General features: G+C 42.6%; 1 protein-coding gene across 3 annotated transcripts in view; it reads right to left on the bottom strand.

The window, feature by feature from the left end:
* Window positions 1-20,646, bottom strand: part of DTX2 (deltex E3 ubiquitin ligase 2) — a 138,230-nt gene that overhangs the window by 45,084 nt on the left and 72,500 nt on the right. For 2 of the 3 annotated variants that reach the window (XM_073573999.1, XM_073573990.1), the window contains exon 5: window positions 12,406-12,534. The exons of the other annotated variant lie outside the window; for it this stretch is intronic. In XM_073573999.1, coding sequence (XP_073430100.1) covers window positions 12,406-12,534 — 129 coding nt within the window. The remainder of the gene's footprint in view (window positions 1-12,405; window positions 12,535-20,646) is intronic. 3 annotated transcript variants of the gene reach the window in all.

Below are 20,646 nucleotides of genomic sequence, written 5' to 3'. Positions count from 1 at the left end.
TACAATATAACTATACGACGCCTCTCCATTACTTCCATTACAAAGCCGTTGGCTTGATGACATCGGATAATACAAAGGTGACAGCAACCCCACTTGACACCGCCACAGGACAAGTGGGCAGAGCTGGGCAAAGCACCAGAATTGGCGCATCTAATATATGTGCCTTTTCTGGGCAGCTGCGGGATGTTATTTTTAGGCTGGAGAGTGGGGGGGCAATATCTATGGCCCCTTACCAGCCTGAGAATACCAGCCCCCAGCTGTCTGCTTTAGCTTGGCTGGTTGTTAAAAATGGGGGGGGACCCACTCCTTTTTTAAATTTTTTTTATTTAAATAACTAAAAACAAAACGGCGTGGGGACCCCTCTATTCTCGACCTTAACCTTGCTAACTCTGACAGCTGAGGGTTGCAGCCCTCATTATCCCTAGATAATGGGCTGGTTATCTAGGGATCCACCCATCTCTACTGTGAGCTAAATAAGCAACACAGCACTTCAGTTGCAATCTTCTAGGAATACATTAACCCCTTCACCACCTTGGTTTTTCGGTTTCTGAGTTTTCGTTTTTGTGCTCCCCTTCTTCACAGAGCGAGTTGTACATTGATTTTATCACACAGTGTACTGAAAGATGGGGAAGAAAAAAAATTCCATGTGCGGTGAAATCGCAAAAAAAGGTCAATTCCACAATTCTTTTTTTTATATTTTCTTTTAACCCTTTCGACTAAATGCTAAAACTGACAGCTAATTGCGAGTTCATAGATGCCACAAATACGTTCTTTTTTATTTAAAATTCCAAATTTTGGCAAAAAAAAATAGAGCCTTTCCGAGACCCGTAGCATCTCCATTTTTTGGGATCTGGGTCTGGTAAGGAATTATTTCTTGCATGTCGAGCTGACGTTTTTATTGATACCATTTTGGGGTAGATACAATGTTTTGAACGCCCTTTATTGCATTTTAATGCAGTGTTGCGACAACTCAAAAAAAAAAAAAACAACGTAATTCTGTCTTGATCTTTTTTTCATTATGCCATTGACCAATCAGATTAATTCTTTTTATATATTGATAGATCGAGAGATTTTTAAAAAACTTTTTACTGGCTTTAATAGACACCAAGAGAGACTAGAAGCCGTGATCATCCGATTGCCTGTGCTACATTGACACGGGTGACAATGTGAAGCTAATGACGCACTTCCGACACGATCATGTTAAATGCCGCTGTCATCGGAGCCTGCATCAAACAGGGGGAGGCGGCCTATGACATAGCTATATGTCATAGGTCGTAAAGGGGTTTTAAGTGTTATTACAGAAATAATTTTCTTACCAAAACTCTTGAAAAGTTGTTAAAAGGATAACTGTAATATCAAGTACCGGTATTTTTTCAGAATAAACTGTCCTTGCATACATGAGAAAAAAAAAATCACTTCTAGCAATTATAGGACTTGTATCCTGCTTTTTTTTTTATCAGTTCTACCATCTGTAGGCTATACTATTTAATTTGCAATGTACTCTGAAAGACTAGCTGAAATGATCTCTCACATACACAGAAAGATAGATTCCTGCTTTTCATTTCGTAGTCAGCGCCTAGACAGAAGCCGCAATAGCATGGAGGAAATAATACAGCAGTACTGAGGTGTAGATGTGACTCAAGCTCTGGGGTGAGGCAAGACTTGTTTGAAAGTTGAGCACGATCTGTGTTTCCTTCTGACTGTTCCCTTACTCTGTTCAGTGAGCGTCCTCCTTAGATAATAAAGGCTATTTCACGAACACCTTTGAGTTGGTAGCCCTGGAGATATTTTTATATAGTGAATGATAAGTTCAGGGAGTAAGTGAAGTAGTTTCTGATAAGTGGGGAAGGAAGCAGATTCTTATATTCACTTGTACTATTGATTTAACAAACATAACAAAAGTATAGTTCCCATGTAATACCAATATTTTATGTATATTTTAATACCTCCATGTGTCCTCCTTTGTGCTGCTTAGTGTGTGCTCTTTGGGGGGCCAGCTCTGGATTTAGTCTCTTAGGCCTGTTTCACACATCAGTTTTTCACCATCAGTCAAAATCCTCCAAAATTTGAAAATGGCAGATACGCTTTTCTTGTGGTGGATCCGCCATTTTTTCCCATTGAGATACATTAGTGGCGGATTTTGGCGGATGGTCGTCCGTTACGTCCGCTATTCGGCGGATCCATCAGATTTCTGGCGGATTCTGTCTGAGGTGAACGGGCTTTGCAACGTTTTTTTGCGCCGTCAAAATGGCGGGAGACGGTGAATCCGCCGTCGTCCGCCATGTGGTAGAATGGGCGCCTATGGACGGCGGATCCGCCGGGATCCGCTATTTTGCGGAATCCGCTAAATCGCACTGAGCATGCTCAGAAAAAAAAATACTTTTCCAGACAGTCCAAAAACTATATAAGGTGGGCTAATTAATCATTGGGCCCTGACATCCGGCACCAGCCAGACTGAAGAGACAGAGCCAGAGCCAGCACCTGCCCAGCAGAAAGACCCCCAGCTGAGAAGAGAGAGACAGAGCCTGCCATAACCTGCCCAGCAGCAAGACCCCTGGTGCAAGAGGCCAGATCCGTTCAGGAAGGAACTGCTAGGCCGCAGCAGAGAACACTAGGCAACCAGTTCTATTTTCCCTGTAAGTATATTGGCCTGAAAGCTTTTTCTGATCCTTTGTATAATAGCTTTACAAGTGTCTTTATACTTGCAGATCTGTTCAGGAAGCACCGCCAGCCAGGCCGCAGCAGAGAACACTAGGCAACCAGTTCTATTTTCCCTGTAAGTATATTGGCCTGAAAGCTTTTTCTGATCCTTTGTATAGTAGCTTTACAAGTGTCTTTATACTTGCAGATCCGATCAGGAAGCACCGCCAGCCAGGCCGCAGCAGAGACCCGCCAGCCAGGCCACAGCAGAGAACACTAGGCAACCAGTTCTATTTTCCTTGTAAGTATATTGGCCTGAAAGCTTTTTCTGATCCTTTGTATAGTAGCTTTACAAGTGTCTTTATACTTGCAGATCCGTTCAGGAAGCACCGCCAGTCAGGCCGCAGCAGAGACCCGCCAGCCAGGCCGCAGCAATGTCTTCTGAGAGCTTTCACAGGAAGCTGAATCTGAGGAGCTTCCAGGAGGAGACATGCAGGGTGGAGAAATGCAAGGAGGGGGCACGCAGAGTGTAAGTTTAGGATATACAAAAACTCGCATACATACATACTGTACATAATGCTACACCCAACACAAACATTCATCACAGCACACACAATAACTACGCATCCATCCAAATTTTTTTTTTTTTTTTTTTTTTTTTACAGTCTTCAGAATCCGGTGCCTGCACTAGAGCGACTCCCAGGACATCCCATCGTCATCGAGATCATGCCCCTGGTGGTCGGTGAACGGTAAGTAACCCTTTATTTGGGTGATTGATTAATGAACCTCATGTGTTTGAATGTAATTTTTTTTTGTTTATTTTTTTTCCTCACAGGTTTCACAGCGTGCTCCCCACAGACATGTGGAAGAGGGTATCATCATCGATGTGGACACCCTCATTAAGGTTGTCCAACCACGGGAGCCGCTGTGGAACATGGCAAACCGCTTACATGCCGACCAACCAACCACCCGAAGGCTATGGGATGAGGTGTGTTCGGGGGTTGTAGAGAACTGGGAGGAGCTCGATGCGAGGGCCAGGGATTTTGTATGTAAATATTAGAATTTCAGTAACTTATATTACAGCATGTGAAGTGTTGAATACTAAAAACTTTTGTTTTTTTCCTTCACAGGTGACAGGGTTATCATACGGTGGTGGTCGCTCAGGGATCGCTTCAAGAGGGACTTCAACAAGGAGATGCAGGCCCCGAGTGGATCGAGAGGACGCAGGAGCACCTAGTATAAATATTACCGAGCCCTGTCGTTCCTCCGGTCGACGATGGTGAGCAGAAGGTAAATATTCACACACCATTTCTGTAGTACAAATGTTTACATGTTTAACCTATTTTTTTTCAGCAATGTAAATGAAATATCAATATATAAAAATATTTTTTTTTCCTCTTTTTTTTAGCACCGTCTGCAGCACTCTGGAGCCTGCTTCTCAGTTGCCTCCCTCTGGAGTGATCCCTTCGGAGACCGCCACCGGTGACCACATCGAAGGTATCCGACCCCTCTCTACCTTCCCTCTTGTCTCGTCCCTCTATCCCCTCCACCAGCACTGGAGCAGCAGCAGGGCAGATTTCATCACATGAAGCTGCTGGTGACTATTTACAGTACCCTTTGCCCCACCCCTCTGACACTGCCGCAACATCTCAACCAACTTTTGGTTCAGGACGGCAGCGTCTGAGAGGTCTGGTAAGGATGACCTTGTCTGACTGAGTCTGAACTCATCCGTCCAGAATGCTTTCCACGTTTATGGTCAGCAGTTAGCTTCTGGGTTGAACATGATAAATCAAAGTATCATGGAACTCAGAAGCTACATGGAACGGATGAATGCAGAGTCAAACCAGACGCCGAGACATTTTTTTTCATTCAGTTGTCCGGCAAATGGAAGATTTAAATACTCACCAGCAGATGCATGTGATGCAAGCCTGTCACAATGCTCTAGTGGCTGCAGTGTCCAAAGCATCCAATGCACCTATTCCATCACCTCATTCCACCATCCATCCTCCCTCTGTCCATCCTCCCACCACCATCCTCCCTCCAACCATCCATCCTCCCTCCAACCATCCATCCTCCCTCCAACCATCCATCCTCCCTCCTACCACCATCCTCCCTCCTACCACCATCCTCCCTCCTTCCAACCATCCATCCTCCCTCCTACCACCATCCATCCTCCTACCACCATCCATCCTCCTACCACCATCCATCCTCCTACCACCATCCATCCTCCTACCACCATCCATCCTCCTACTCCTTCTCCATTCCATTCTTCCCAGTACCTGCCTTTCCCATTGAATTATACCCCAATGCCCTCACCATACCCACCCCCACACACACCTTCAATGTTCCCACAAACCTCCTCTTTCCATCAACTCCCATCCCAACCTCATGTTTTCAACCCCCTTCCACTTCTGATCCTCACCAACTCCGTTCCCAGTCCTCCACCCCCCCCGATGTGGTCAACCCTGTTACCCCCTCCGATGATACTAAAATAACAGTATATAATTTTGAAAACAATTGCAAAAATAAACAAGTTTTTGTTTCAAAAGAACTTTATTGTGTAGTTTACTTTTTTCTCTAGTTCTTGGTAAAGGTTGAAAATACACCGTTGGTGTAAAGGTCAAAAAACACAACACTGTTATTACCCACAATTGGTATAAAAAAAAAAAAAAAATTAAAAAAATTATACCTTGCCATCTTGCCAGTCAACTCTACCTTCTGGTGACAGAAAATAATCCGCAAATGTGTCCCTCATTCTTGACACTGACACAGTGTCAATGTTTGCAGAAAGGCAGTGTCTGCAGAAAGGCAGATTTTAAGGGATTCAGAAAGAGAATTGGAGGGATCCAATGGCTGGATATCCTTAAAGACAAAAATGTCCAGGAAGGATGGAAAATCTTGAAAAATGAAATTCTCAAAGCACAGTTGTTAACAATTCCGAAAAGAGGGAAGAATAAGAAGCATTTAAGGAAACCAGGATGGATGAACACAGAACTTAAGCACATGCTAAAAAGGAAGAAAAAAATGTTTATAAAATGGAAAGAGGGAGGCATATCTAAAGAAGAATATAATGCTGTCTGCAGAACGTGCAGGGCACAAATCCGATTAGCTAAAGCTGAAAATGAATTGAGGCTTGCAAGAGATGTCAAAAGCAATAATAAAGGATTTTGGGGATATGTCAAAAGTAAAAGAAAAGTCAAAGATGCTATAGGATTTTTACAGGATGAAAATGATGAAATGGTAAGACAGGATGTTGAGAAGGCTGAACTTTTAAATTCCTATTTTGCATCTGTTTTCTCTCAGAAAGGAAATGTAACATCAACTGTTATTCACTGTCCTAGTAAGGGAATAGAAGAATCCAGGATATCTATAAACAGAAAGATAGTGAGGAAACACTTAGCTAACCTAAATGAATTCAAGTCTCCAGGTCCAGATGAATTACACCCAGAGTACTGAAGGAGATAGCAGAAGAAATTTTTGAACCCCTCTCCATAATCTTTGAAAATTCTTGGAGAACAGGAGAAGTGCCAGAAGACTGGAGAAGAGCAAATGTTGTTCCTATCTTCAAAAAGGGGAAGAAGGTGGACCCAGGCAACTATAGGCCGGTGAGTCTGACTTCTATACCAGGAAAGATCTTTGAACAAATTATTAAACAACATGTATGTCAATACCTGGATAAGAATGAAGTGATTAAACAGAGTCAGCATGGGTTTGTAACTAATAAGTCATGTCAGACTAACTTAATTTCCTTCTATGACGGTATCACTGATTGGGTGGATCAAGGAAATGCTGTAGATATAGTATATCTTGACTTCAGCAAAGCATTTGACAAAGTCTCTCATACAATCCTTATTGAAAAAATGACTAAGTATGGAATGGACAAGGCAACTGTTAGGTGGATTCATAACTGGCTTAGTGATCGGACCCAAAGAGTGGTCGTAAATGGCTGCACATACAGTTGGAAGAATGTCTCAAGTGGGGTACCACAGGGCTCTGTCCTGGGCCCTGTATTGTTCAACATCTTTATCAACGATTTAGATGAAGGAATTGAGGGTAAACTGATTATATTTGCTGATGACACAAAGCTAGGAGGGATAGCTAATACTAGAGAAGAGAGAGGGAGGATTCAAAAAGATTTAAATAAACTGGAGAAGTGGGCAGCAACTAACAGAATGGTTTTTAACAGGGAGAAATGCAAAGTACTACATCTGGGCAATAAAAATGAAAAAAGCATATACAGAATGGGAGGAATAGGGCTAATTGACAGCACATGTGAAAAAGACTTGGGTATACTAATATATCACAGACTGAATGAGTCAACAGTGTGATGCAGCAGCAAAAAAGGCAAATGCAATTCTAGGATGTATTAACAGAAGCATACAGTCTAGATCACGTGAAGTCATTATTTCCCTCTACTCCTCTTTGGTCAGACCTCATCTGGAATATTGTGTCCAGTTTTGGGCACCACATTTTAAAAAAGACATCAACAAACTGGAGCAAGTTCAGAAAAGAGCAACCAGAATGGTGACCGGTCTGCAAACCCTGTCTTATGAGGAAAGGTTGCAGGATTTGGGAATGTTTAGTTTGCAAAAGAGAAGACTGAGAGGAGACTTAATAGCTGTCTACAAATATCTAAAGGGCTGTCACATTGTAGAAGGATCAACTTTATTCTCATTTGCACAAGGAAAGACTAGAAGCAATGGGATGAAACTGAATGGGAGGAGACACAGATTAGATATTAGAAAAAACTTTTTGACAGTTAGAGTGATCAATGAGTGGAACAGGCTGCCATGAGAAGTGGCGAGTTCACCTTCAATGGAAGTCTTCAAACAGGCTGGACAGACATCTGACTAGGATGATTTAGCGAATCCTGCTTTGAGCAGAGGGTTGGACCAGATGACCCAGGAGGTCCCTTCCAACTCTACGATTCTGTGATTCTAGTACTCCAAACAGTTGTCTGCTGATAATCCCACAAGGTGGTTTCACAAACATTTTCTTCCATGGAAACAGGTTCCATTGAAAGTACAAAATTGTGCAGGATGACACATGCCTTCACCACCTCATCCACATTCTCAGTTTTCATTTTTATGGCAGTTAACAGCACTCTCCATTTTGCAGTTAAAATCCCAAAAGCGCACTCCACCACTCTTCGCGCTCTTGTCAATCAATAGTTAAATATTTTTTAGCTGTGTGTCAATTCATGACTTCCATATGGCTTGAGAAGATGTTTGGACAGTTGAAATGCATCATCACCAACATACACAAATGGCATTGGTGGGCCTGTTGTTCCATGGAGTGGTCTTGGAGGTGGGAAATCAAAATTGTCTCCATACAAACGACAGCCCATTGCGGACATCTTGAAGACCTGAGAATCATTTGAACGACCATACGCACCAATGTCCACCGCAATAAATTTGCATTTTGCGCCTGCAATGGCCATCAGTACAAATGAAAAGAATTTCTTGTAGTTGAAAAATTCTGATCCAGATCCAATGGGTTTCACAATCCTTATATGCTTCCCATCCACGGCACCAACGCAATTTGGAAACTGGCAGATTTGTTGAAAGTTGTCTGCAATCTCCTGCCACCTCTCCTGTGTTGGCTGTGGGATGAACTCCTCCTGTAGACAATCCCACAATGCCCGGCAGGTCTGTTGGACAATTCCAGATATTGCTGAAATCCCGAGCCGGAACTGGTAATGGAGGGAGGTGAAGGATTCTCCAGTTGCCAGGAATCTGGTAAAAAAAAAAGGGGAAAAAGTAAAAATTAATACAAACTACAAGCCATAACATAATAAAAGTCTGCAGAATCTGAAACCTTTTAAAAAATTGATAACTTACCGAAGGGTCACCATTAAACGCTCCGCCGGTAATACAGAAAAGCGCATGTAGGTATCCCTTCTCCGGATTTGCGCTCCGACACGCTCCACCAATATCTCTAACAGGTCGTGCCTCATTCGCACATAATTGAAGAACTTGTCCGGGTTATCCCTCAATTCCAGATACAGTGTAGAAAACACACCAAGGGTAAATCTCTGTGCATTTATCAGATGAATCCACTGCCGTCGTCTCTTCATGCGTTGGAGACGTCTTCTTTTCTCCCTCTGGAGAGTAAAAATTGCCAACCGATTGCAGTGAAGATCAAATTCCACACAGAAGCTGTTAATACTCGCAATGACTCCTTCCACCTCTGCCACTAGCTCTAAAACCTTTCAAAGATATTATTTTACAACACCAAAGATATAGTTTTCCCTAGTTTCCAGTATCCAATCACATTTGGGAGCATCCCATTTTGGAGGTGTGGAAAAACGGATCCGTCAGAAAACGGATCGAACGGATGGCAAAATCGGATGCCAGCGGATCGAATGGATCAAAAATCCGTATAGCGGATCCGTCAAAAAACGGATCCGTACCATCCGCTTGCATCCGTTTTTACACATTTTTAGCAGATCCGCCATTTTCACTTTTTGGCGGATTTTGACTGATGGTGAAAAACTGATCTGTGAAACAGGCCGTAGTCCTCTAGCAGCTGACAATATGGGTCAGTTCTTACACCCCTAGTAGAAGCAGTCTTGTCACTTATACTGCTGCAGGAGCTATGCTACTGCTCTGACAAACAAGGCAGAAAACCCAGCGACATAGTCTGCTCTGCAGTATCCAGAGAATCAGTACACAGAGGTCTGCTATGGTTGACTGACCATGGGGTGCATCAGCATTCAGCTCATTAGACAGTACACAGTGCTCTACACTGAACACTAGGTGGTGCCAAACAATTAAGTAATTATAATAATTATTCGCTCTACTACTTGCAAAATGGCAAAACAATTGTTCATTTAGGTATTGTGATAGAACAATCTACTTGTAAATTGTTAGAGGCAACTTTTCTTTATTTAAATAAAAGGGATGGCTCAAAGTTAAACTAAAATTCATTCTATATCCCTACCGATTTAGTGCTGTAAAACAAGCTATTGTCTAACATATTTGTATTAAACATTCCCTAACTAGATTATCTAACTGCTATTCTATTCTTTCCAGTTTCCTGTGTGATAACTGTTTGAGAAGCCCACTGCATGCTGGGATACTCAAATGAAGCATCAAAGCAGGGGGCAGAGGCTGCGGTCACAGCCCACTCCCTGAAACAAAGGTTGGGGCTGTGTCCCTTCCTGCGAGCTGTGTGATCTGCATAGTGACCGAGTCTGCTCTGTTATCAGCTCAGATCAGTAAGGGTGTGTGCAAACGCTGTGGATTCCGCTGCGGGTCCGCATCAGTTTTTGCTGCGGTGTACAGTACCATTATTCCCTATGGGAATAAAAAACCGCAGTGCAGACGGTGCAGATTTTTCCGTGCGGATTTCCTGTGGTTTTGAAACCGCAGAAAGAATTGACATGTCAATTCTTTCTGCGGATTCCACTGCGGTTTGTCATATCCTCCATGGAGGAGATGAAAAACCGCAGGGCAAAACCGCAGAGCAATCCGCAGGTCTTTTGACCTGCAGATTTACCTGCGGATTTTACAAAATCCGTGCGGCCAAATCCGCACCCCAATCCACAGCGTGTGCACGTAGAGTTAAAGCCAGCCGGCAAAAGAGCAGTATTACAATACCCGGCAAGCAGGAGATTAGTGCCACCCCCACTAGTGACGTCACTAGTCTCCTGCAACAGTATTTGACTTTAGGGCACCTAGATCCACCATTCCCCTTCCAATCAGTACACAATAAGCAAATCCTTTGATTACTGGGTTGCACACTGCTGAAATTGCTCCATATCAGAGGTATGGGGGTCTTGAGCCCACTTTCCTAATAATCCACACATCAAGGCTAAAGATATATTTGCATAGAGTAACAATGCCAATGCAGTCATGGGAAACATTACAAGATGCCAAATGTTGCCCTAGAAAAAAATTAAAATTTGGAGAGTCGTCAGTGGTTGATACCTTTTAATAGCTAACTGAAAAAGTGGTAACAAACTGTAAGCTTTCCAGACTACTCAGGTCTCTTCATCACTCAGTGACACAAAATCTGAAGAATCACATATTTATACACAACAGGGCACAGGATAATGCAATAGATAAGACAAGTGTGGTGAGCATCGCCCTAGTCAATTTAACACTGTAGAGCAAAACCATGTACACGTAGATGACTGCTGGGAGACACTGTGTGTGGAGGGTGCTCAGTAGCTGAGCTCTATCCACACATGGTAGTTGTTACATAGCCAGCATCTGTCTAACAGCAGCAACTGTGGCTATGTGCCGATTTCTGCTGTTAACTATTTAGATGCTGCTGTCAAACTAACAGTGGCATTTAAAAATTGACTAGCATCATAGGAGAAGGTGGTCTTCCTGTTACAAAAATTGACTGTGGAGGCAAAATGTTCAACTAAGGATGCCACAGATGCAAGTCAGAACTAATAACCCCAATGCTGCCCAAACAACTCAAGACGACACACCACCCTAAAGTTAAAAAGGAAACCTGTCTGTATAATTTTGTAATGTAATGTAAAGACATAGATGTAGTGGTGCTGTAATAAAGATTAAATTGATACCACTAGATACACTTTTCTTGTTGTTTATTCACCATTTGAAGGTTTCTGCTAATTAGATTTTCGTGCACAGGGGCTGGATTTTGCACTGGGTCTTTTCCTCCCTGTTTGTGATTGCCTGGCCCCTCCACCTGCCTTCGGCCTGCGAATGACAATCATGTCTCTGCTGAGATTCCAAAGAGTGGAGGTAGATCATTAATAGACTGGAGGCAGGCAGAGGGGCTTTGGAATCTCGGGCAGGGAGAAGAAAACCTAGTGCGCAGTCTGGCCTCTGTGCACCGAAATCTACTGATCAGAAAACTTCAAATGGTGATTAAAGAAGAACAAAGCGGATTTGTTCAGCCAAGGTATCATGTTAATCTATACTACAGCACCATTATAATTGTGTCTTTGCTTTACAAAATGATGCTGACAGGTTCTCTTTTAATGTGACTATACACTTCCGATATGTTTTCAGCATACCCAATTTACTCTATTATTATGCTGCCACTGCCTATGTCTTGTCATCGGTGCTCAGTTCTCATTTTCTACAAATTGGTATTCAAAGTCACAATAGGAGCGACGCAGAATTTATGACTCACGCTTCCTATTACTGTTTTCATTGTCATCTGTGTTGGTCATTGCCCAGCTTTAGCTAGAGGAGGCATGGTTCAGACTTTCCACAACGTATATGCATATGGAGAAAATGTTAACCGATGACAGACAACAGAGCAAGCCAATGAAGGGTAATAGGATTGGTGATTAAAAGTGTATAGTCAATGTAATATCTGGAGAGGAGGCTCACGCAACAAATGTTATCCGAGATTCAGTCATTTAAATCAAAAATAAAGTGGTGCTTTCTTTTGGTTTGATTTTTTTTTATTGGCCAGGCATTAAATACCATTCATAGTAGATAGAAAACACAACAACGTAGGCCCTAACTGCAATTTTCCAAGTGCTCTAGGTAACTGGCTCCTGCAATTCACCAAGCCCTGACATACAATATGAAGTTAGACTAGATATCAACAGGAAAAAAAGCAATTTGATTTCAAAGGAAATGAAAGGAAGGAAGGAACATTGAGAAAATGCTCTTCATACAGTTTAAAGGTTTAAACATGTAAGTGCGAGGACAAGACCGTGAGTAAGAAAAGGATAATATTTGAGGTGGTGCAGTATAAAATTTAAGACAGCTTAAAATTCAAATAAAGATGAAAAAGGGGTGTGAGAGGGTGAAAGGGTTGATCAACTACCTTTCTTGGGCATTTTCCTCAATTTCCTAACTGACTGTTTATCACGTTTACTGGCCACGTGTGGGTTGGTGGGTGCAGAGGTAAGACGCACAGGGAGCCCAGCTGCAGACATCAGAATAGCCGTCATGCCTAGGTTTACATGAAAATTCACATGCAAAAAGGAAACAATGGGGAGGATAAGAAATAAAAGTAATAAAATACAAATAAATGCTAAATAAAATAGGCAGAAAATGTCAAATTGAACAAAATGCTAAAAAACAAACAAAAATTAAAAAATGCTATTCATGCTAAATAAATGGGTTGACAAATGGTGTGTGCTTGTTGATTCAATAAAGTGAATCCGTCAGCAGGTTTTTGCCAAGTAATCTGAGAGCATCATAATCTAGGAGCAGAGACCCTGAATACAGTGTCACTTATTGCTCTGTTTTACAATTTAAATACAAATCATTGTTTTTTCAGCAGGAGATTATCACTACAGGACAAGCGGATTTGTGTCTTTTAGTCCAACCCCTCCTCCACTACTGATGAGCAGTTTTGAATCACTATACAATGTAGGCAGTAAGCTGTGGTGTGGGTGAGGTTATACATAGCACAACAACAGAGCTCTGCTAGATCTGCAGCAGAGAAAACGGACTAGCATAACTGCTGCACCCAGTACAGGGTATGTGTCCTTACCTCATGCAGCGGTCAGATTACATAAACACCTGCTGACAGATTCCTTTTAACCTTTAAATTTGACTTCAATGACATTGATTATTTACGGCACTACATGACAGATAGATTACCTTATGCCAATCTTTTCTTTTTAGCTTTCATTGCATGCTGTGTACAGTTTAGTGTTTTGCTAATAAAATGTTTAAAAAAGTTTGGCAGATTTTTAAACATACCCTCACCGAAAAAAAAGAGACCCTAACCTGTAGTAAAAAATACTTAGGCCTGTTTCACACTTCCGTTTTTTCAAATCCGTCAAAATCCGTTGGTTTCCGTAAAAAAACGGATCCGCCATTTTTTTTCAGGATCCGTTTTTTTGTCCCATAGACTTACATTAGTGGTTACCGCGGATCCGTCAAAAAAAACGGATCCGTTTTTTTAAAAACGGATCCGTCTGCATCAGTTTCCGTCAAAAAAACGGAAACGGATCCGTTTGGCGGACACAAAAACGGAAGTGTGAAACAGGCCTAACAATGCATGTTTTATTATAATAATTTCATATTATTAGAAATACAATACATTTCATGAATCTTGAACTATTATGATAAAAAGTACACAATAAAATCCTAAACTTTATAGTAAACACAAAGCAAGAAGAAACAGGCAGAACAATGCTCAGCGTGCGACTGTTCGCTATTAGTGATGAGCAAGCATGCTTGGGGAAGGTATTATCGGAGCACACTCGTGCGCTAATATAATACGGCGTGCTCAAATACTTTGTTCGAGTCACCGTGACAGCAATCCCAGCATGTGTGGCGGCTCACGAACAGCCGCGAGATATGCAGCCATGGCGAATTGAACATAGAGCATCATCGGTATGCTGGAATACTATTAACACACGAGCGTGCTCGTAGATCAGCTTATCCAAGCAAGTTCACTCATCACTATTCCCGGAGCTATGCAAAAAGGGTTAGTTAACCTAGAAAAGTATAAAACACAGCATTAAAAGAAACAAGCAACATTTTAGTAGCGTTCCGAAGCTTAAACAAGGTGTTAATGGAAGCCAACCTGAATTCTTGCAATGAAAAGAAAACTTTTCCAAAACCCCGAGAAGAGATTCCATTAAAAGGTTGCCTAAAATTAAAATAGGGCTCAGCTACAACACTAGAATCAGCCCACAAACCAAACAGAGCATCGGCGTACTCAGGAGAAATTGCACAACAAATTTTATGGTCCATTATCTAGTTAAGATTGTTAAAATAAAAAAAATTGGGGTCGGAATTAAATTTTTTGTGAGAAAAACTTAAATGTTCATTTTTTCCTTCCACATTGCTTCAGTTCCTGTGAAGTATGTGAAGGGTTAATAAACTTCTTGAATGTGGTTTCGCGCACCTTGAGGAGTGCAGTTTTTTCGAATGGCATCACTTTTGGGTTAAAAGTTGATCAGCAATTTCTAATTTGTCCAACAAAATTTACAGAACTATTTTTAGGGACCACATCATATAGCCCTCCCCCCTCCCAAGTCACTTCAAATGTGGTCCCTAAAAAAATGGTTTTGTAAGTTTTGCTGGAAAAACGAGAAGTCGTTTGTCAACTTTTAACCCTTCTAACTTCCAATTAACCCCTTCACGACCTTTGACGCCACGTAGGCGTCATGAAAAGTCGTGCCAGAACGACCCATGACGCCTATGTGGCGTCATGACTTTAAAGCCCCCCTGCGGGTCGGGTGACCTAGGTCACTGAAAGGTCACCCGACCCGCAGATACAGGGGGCTTTGTTCTTCGCCACAGGGGGCGTGGCTTCGCCCCCACGTGGCTACGATCGCTCTGATTGGCTGGTAAAAGTGAAACAGCCAATCAGAGCGATAGTAATATTTCATCAATGAAAATTGATGAAATATTACAATCCAGCCATGGCCGATGCTGCTGTAGCATCGGACATGGCTGGAGACACCGATTCCACCCCCCACCGGCGATCGCCCCCCCGCAACTGAATGACAGCGGCGATCTGCCGCCGCTGTCATCATCTGCCCCCCTCCCATTCCCTCTGCTCCCCGCCAGATTCCGATAACCCCCTCACCCCCTCTCACCTCCCCCGGCACCTTCTAAGTCCCCCTGTCGCTCCCGGTGTCCGGCGGGTCCGGTTCATGGGCGCCGCCATCTTGAAAATGGCGCCCGCCCGAATCTGCCAGCTGCAGATTCCATTCTTTCATTTTGATCACTCTCACAGTGATCAAAATGAAAGAAAAAGTAAATAAACCCCCCGATTATCACCCCCATAGGTAGGCACAACTAATAAAGTAAAGAAAATATTTTTATTTTTATTTTTCCATTAGGGTTAGGGTTAGGGTTGAAAAGAGGGTTAGGGTTAGGGTTGAAAAGAGGGTTAGGGTTAGGGTTGAAAAGAGGGTTAGGGTTAGGGTTGAAAAGAGGGTTAGGGTTGAAAAGAGGGTTAGGGTTGAAAAGAGGGTTAGGGTTGAAAAGAGGGTTAGGGTTGAAAAGAGGGTTAGGGTTGGAAAGAGGGTTAGGGTTAGGGTTGGAAAGAGGGTTAGGGTTAGGGTTGGAAAGAGGGTTAGGGTTAGGGTTGGAAAGAGGGTTAGGGTTGGAAAGAGGGTTAGGGTTGGAAAGAGGGTTAGGGTTGGAAAGAGGGTTAGGGTTGGAAAGAGGGTTAGGGTTGGAAAGAGGGTTAGGGTTGGAAAGAGGGTTAGGGTTGGAAAGAGGGTTAGGGTTGGAAAGAGGGTTAGGGTTGGAAAGAGGGTTAGGGTTGGAAAGAGGGTTAGGGTTGGAAAGAGGGTTAGGGTTGGAAAGAGGGTTAGGGTTGGAAAGAGGGTTAGGGTTGGAAAGAGGGTTAGGGTTGGAAAGAGGGTTAGGGTTGGAAAGAGGGTTAGGGTTAGCGTTGGAATTAGGGTTAGCGTTGGAATTAGGGTTAGCGTTGGAATTAGGGTTAGCGTTGGAATTAGGGTTAGCGTTGGAATTAGGGTTAGCGTTGGAATTAGGGTTAGCGTTGGAATTAGGGTTAGCGTTGGAATTAGGGTTAGCGTTGGAATTAGGGTTAGCGTTGGAATTAGGGTTAGCGTTGGAATTAGGGTTAGCGTTGGAATTAGGGTTAGCGTTGGAATTAGGGTTAGCGTTGGAATTAGGGTTAGCGTTGGAATTAGGGTTAGCGTTGGAATTAGGGTTAGCGTTGGAATTAGGGTTAGCGTTGGAATTAGGGTTAGCGTTGGAATTAGGGTTAGCGTTGGAATTAGGGTTAGCGTTGGAATTAGGGTTAGCGTTGGAATTAGGGTTAGCGTTGGAATTAGGGTTAGCGTTGGAATTAGGGTTAGCGTTGGAATTAGGGTTAGCGTTGGAATTAGGGTTAGCGTTGGAATTAGGGTTAGCGTTGGAATTAGGGTTAGCGTTGGAATTAGGGTTAGCGTTGGAATTAGGGTTAGCGTTGGAATTAGGGTTAGCGTTGGAATTAGGGTTAGCGTTGGAATTAGGGTTAGCGTTGGAATTAGGGTTAGCGTTGGAATTAGGGTTAGCGTTGGAATTAGGGTTAGCGTTGGAATTAGGGTTAGGCTTGTGGTTAGGGATGTGTTAGGGTTAGGGCTGTGGTTAGGGGTGTGTTGGGGTTAGGGTTGGAGTTAGAATTGAGGGGTTTCCACTGTTTAGGCACATCAGGGGGTCTCCAAACGCGACATGGTGCAACCATTGATTCCAGCCAATTTTGCGTTCAAAAAGTCAAACGGTGCACCCTCCCTTCCAAGCCCTGACATGTGCCCAAACAGTGGTTTACCCCAACATATGGGGTATCAGCGTACTCAGGAAAAATTGCACAACAACTTTTGGGGACTAATTTCCCGTGTTACCCTTGGGAAAATAAAAAATTGGGGGCTAAAAAATTATTTTTGTGGAAAAAAAATGATTTTTTTCATTTTCACGTCTCTGCATTATAAACTTCTGTGAAGCACTTGGGGGTTCAAAGTGCTCACAACACATCTTACATACGTTCCTTGGAAGGTCTAGTTTCCAAAATGGGGTCACTTGTGGGGGGTTTCCACTGTTTAGGCACATCAGGGGCTCTGCAAACGTAATTACGACCGCAGACTATTCCATCAAAGTCTGCATTTCAAAACGTCACTACTTCCATTCCGAGCCCTGACGTGTGCCCAAACAATGGTTCCCCCCCACATATGGGGTACCAGCGTACTCAGGACAAACTGGACAACAACTTTTGGGGTCCAATTTCTCCTGTTACCCTTGTGAAAATAAAAAATTGAGAGCTAAAAAATCATTTTTTGAGGAAAAAAAAATTATTTTTTATTTTCATGGCTCTGCGTTATAATCTTCTGTGAAGCACTTGGGGGTTCGGTGTGCTCACTACACATCTAGGCAACTTCCTTATGGGGTATAGTTTCCAAAATGGGGTCACTTGTGGGGGGTTTCAACAGTTTAGGTACATCAAGGGCTCTGCAAATGTAACATGACGCCCGCAGACCATGCCATCAAAGTCAGCATTTCAAAATGTCACTACTTCCCTTCCGAGCCCTGACGTGTACCCATACAGTGGTTTTCCCCCCACATATGGGGTATCAGCGTACTCAGGACAAACTGTACAACAACTTTTGGGGTCCAATTCATCCTGTTACTGTTGTGAAAAAAAATTGCGGGCTAAAAATCTTTTTTTTTTTGAGGAAAAAAAATGATTTTTTATTTTCACGGCTCTGCGTTATAAACTTCTGTGAAGCACTTGGGGGTTCAAGGTGCTCACCACACATCTAGATAAGTTCCTTGGGGGGTCTAGTTTCCAAAATGAGGTCACATGCCGGGGGTTTCTACTGTTTAGGCACACAGGGGCTCTGCAAATGTAACATGACACCCTCAGACCATGCCATCAAAGTCAGCATTTCAAAATGTCACTACCTCCCTGCTGAGCCCCGACGTGTGCCCAAACAGTTGTCCCCCCCCCACATATGGGGTACCAGTGTACTCAGGACTTACTGTACAACAACTTTTGGGGTCCAATTTATCCTGGTACCCCTGTGAAAATAAAAAATTGCGGACTAAAAATATTTTTTGTAAGAAAAAAAAATATTTTTTATTTTCACGGCTCTGCGTTATAAACTTCTGTGAAGCACCTGGGGGTTCAAAGTGCTCACTATGCATCTAGATAAGTTCCTTAGGGGGTCTAGTTTCCATACTGGGGTCATTTGTGGGGGAGCTCCAAAGTTTAGGCACACAGGGGCTCTCCAAACACGACATGGTGTCCGCTAACGATTGGAGCTAATTTTCATTTCAAAAAGTCAAATGGCACTCCTTCCCTTCTGATCCCTGCCGTGCGCCCAAACAGTGGTTCCCCCCCACATATGGGGTACCAGCATACTCAGTACAAACTGGACAACAACTTTTGTGGTCCAATTTCTCCTGTTACCCTTGTGAAAATAAAAAATAGCGTGCTAAAAAATCTTTTTTGAGGAAAAAAAAATGTTTTATTTTCACTGCTCTACGTTATAAACTTTTGTGAAGCACTTGGGGGTTCAAAGTGCTCCCTACACATCTAGGTAAGTTCCTTAAGGGGTCTAGTTTCCAAAATGGTGTCACTTGTGGGGGAACTCCAATGTTTAGGTACACAGGGGCTCTCCAAACGCGACATGGTGTCCGATAACGATTGGAGCGAATTTTCCATTCAAAAAGTCAAATAGCGCTCCTTCACTTACGGACCCTGCCGTGCGCCCAAAGAGTGGTTTATGACCAAATATAAGGTATCTGTGCACTCAGGAGAAATTGCCCAACACATTTTAGGATCCATTTTATCCTGTTGCCCATGTGAAAATGAAAAAACAGACCAAAAGAAAATTTTTGTGAAAAAAAAGTACTTTTTTTTTTTTACCGATCAATTTGTGAAGCACCTGGGGGGTTCAAAGTGATCACTATGCATGTAGATAAGTTCCTTGGGGGGTCTAGTTTCCAAAATGGGGTCACTTGTGGGGAAGCTCCAGTGCTTAGGCGCACAGCGACTCTCCAAACGCGACATGGCAAGCGCTAAATATTCCAGCATATTTTCCATTCAAAAAGTCAAATGTGCTCCTTCCCTTCCGAGCCCTGCCGTGCGCCCAAACAGTGGTTTATGACCACATATGAGGTATCAGTGTACTCAGGAGAAATTGCCCAACAAATTTTAGGATCCATTTTATCCTGTAGCCCATGTGAAAATGAAAAAAATTAATGATAAAAGAAAATTTGTGGTGCAAAAAATAAAATGTCCATTTTTTCCTTCCACGTTGCTTTAGTTCCTGTGAAGCACCTGAAGGGTTAATAATCTCCTAGAATGTAGTTTTGAGTAGCTTGAGGGGTGCAGTTTTTAGAATGGTGTCACTTTTGGGTATTTTCTGCCATATAGACCCCTCAAAGTGACTTCAAATGTGAGGTGGTCCCTAAAAAAAATGGTTTTGTAAATATTGTTGTAAAAATGAGAAATCGCTGGTCAACTTTTAACCCTTATAACTTCCTAACAAAAAAAAAATTGTTTCCAAAATTGTGCTGATGTAAAGTAGACATGTGGGAAATGTTATTTAGTAACTATTTTGTGTCACATCACTCTCTGGTTTAACAGAATAAAAATTCAAAATTTGAAAATTGCGAAATTTTGAAAATTTTCGCCAAATTTCTGTTTTTTTCACAAATAAACGCAAAAATTATCGAACTAAGTTTACCACTAACATGAAGCCCAATATGTCACGAAAAAATCTCAGAATCGCTAAGATGCGTTGAAGTGTTCCAGAGTTATTACCTCATAAAGGGACACTGGTCAGAATTGCAAAAAATGGCCAGGTCATTAAGGTCAAAATAGGCTGGGTCATGAAGGGGTTAAAAACAAATTTGTTTAAAAAAAAAATGTACTGATGTAAAGTAGACATGTGGGAAATGTTATTTATTAACCATTTTGTGTGACATATCTCTGGTTTAAGGGCATAAGAATTCGAAGCTTGAAAATTGCAAAATTTAATTTGTCAAATTTCCTTTTTTTTCCCACAAATAAACTTAAATCATATCGAATAAATTTTGCCACTATCATGAAGTACAATATGTCACAAGAAAACAGCCTCAGAGTCTGCGAGATCCGTTAAAGCGTTCCAGAGTTATAACCACAAAGTGACAGTGATCAGAATTGAAAAATTTGGCCTGGTCATTAACCCCTTTCTGACATAGGTGGTAATAATACGTCCCTGTGCCTATCTGACCAGGGATGGATTATTACGTCAACATGATCGAGTGTACGCGGGCGATCGCAGCCAGGTGTCAGTTGATTCTGGCAGCTGATACCCCACACCAAGTGCCAGAAGCAGTCACAAAACCACTCCCAGCACTGTAACCCCCTAAATGCTGTGATCAAATGCGATCGCAGCATTCCAGGAGCTGGCAGAGGGAGGACCGCCCCTCTGCCTTTGGTTCGGAGACACCGTGGCGTGATGCGGGGTCTCGATCATTGCCATGATGACATCTAGTTCACCAGAGCTAGGAAAGTTGCTTGATCAAGAGCAGTGTATGATCAACAACTTTCTCTGTCAGTGCAGCGCTAACAGTTTGTACAGCACAGGAATGCACAGGA

Source organism: Dendrobates tinctorius, unplaced genomic scaffold (genome assembly GCF_039654945.1).
Source record: "Dendrobates tinctorius isolate UK_male_01 unplaced genomic scaffold, ASM3965494v1 ptg000007l, whole genome shotgun sequence".
Taxonomy (NCBI): Eukaryota; Metazoa; Chordata; class Amphibia; order Anura; family Dendrobatidae; genus Dendrobates; species Dendrobates tinctorius.
The sequence above is the reverse complement of the archived record's forward strand: the minus strand, read 5'-3'. Positions and strand labels throughout refer to the sequence as shown.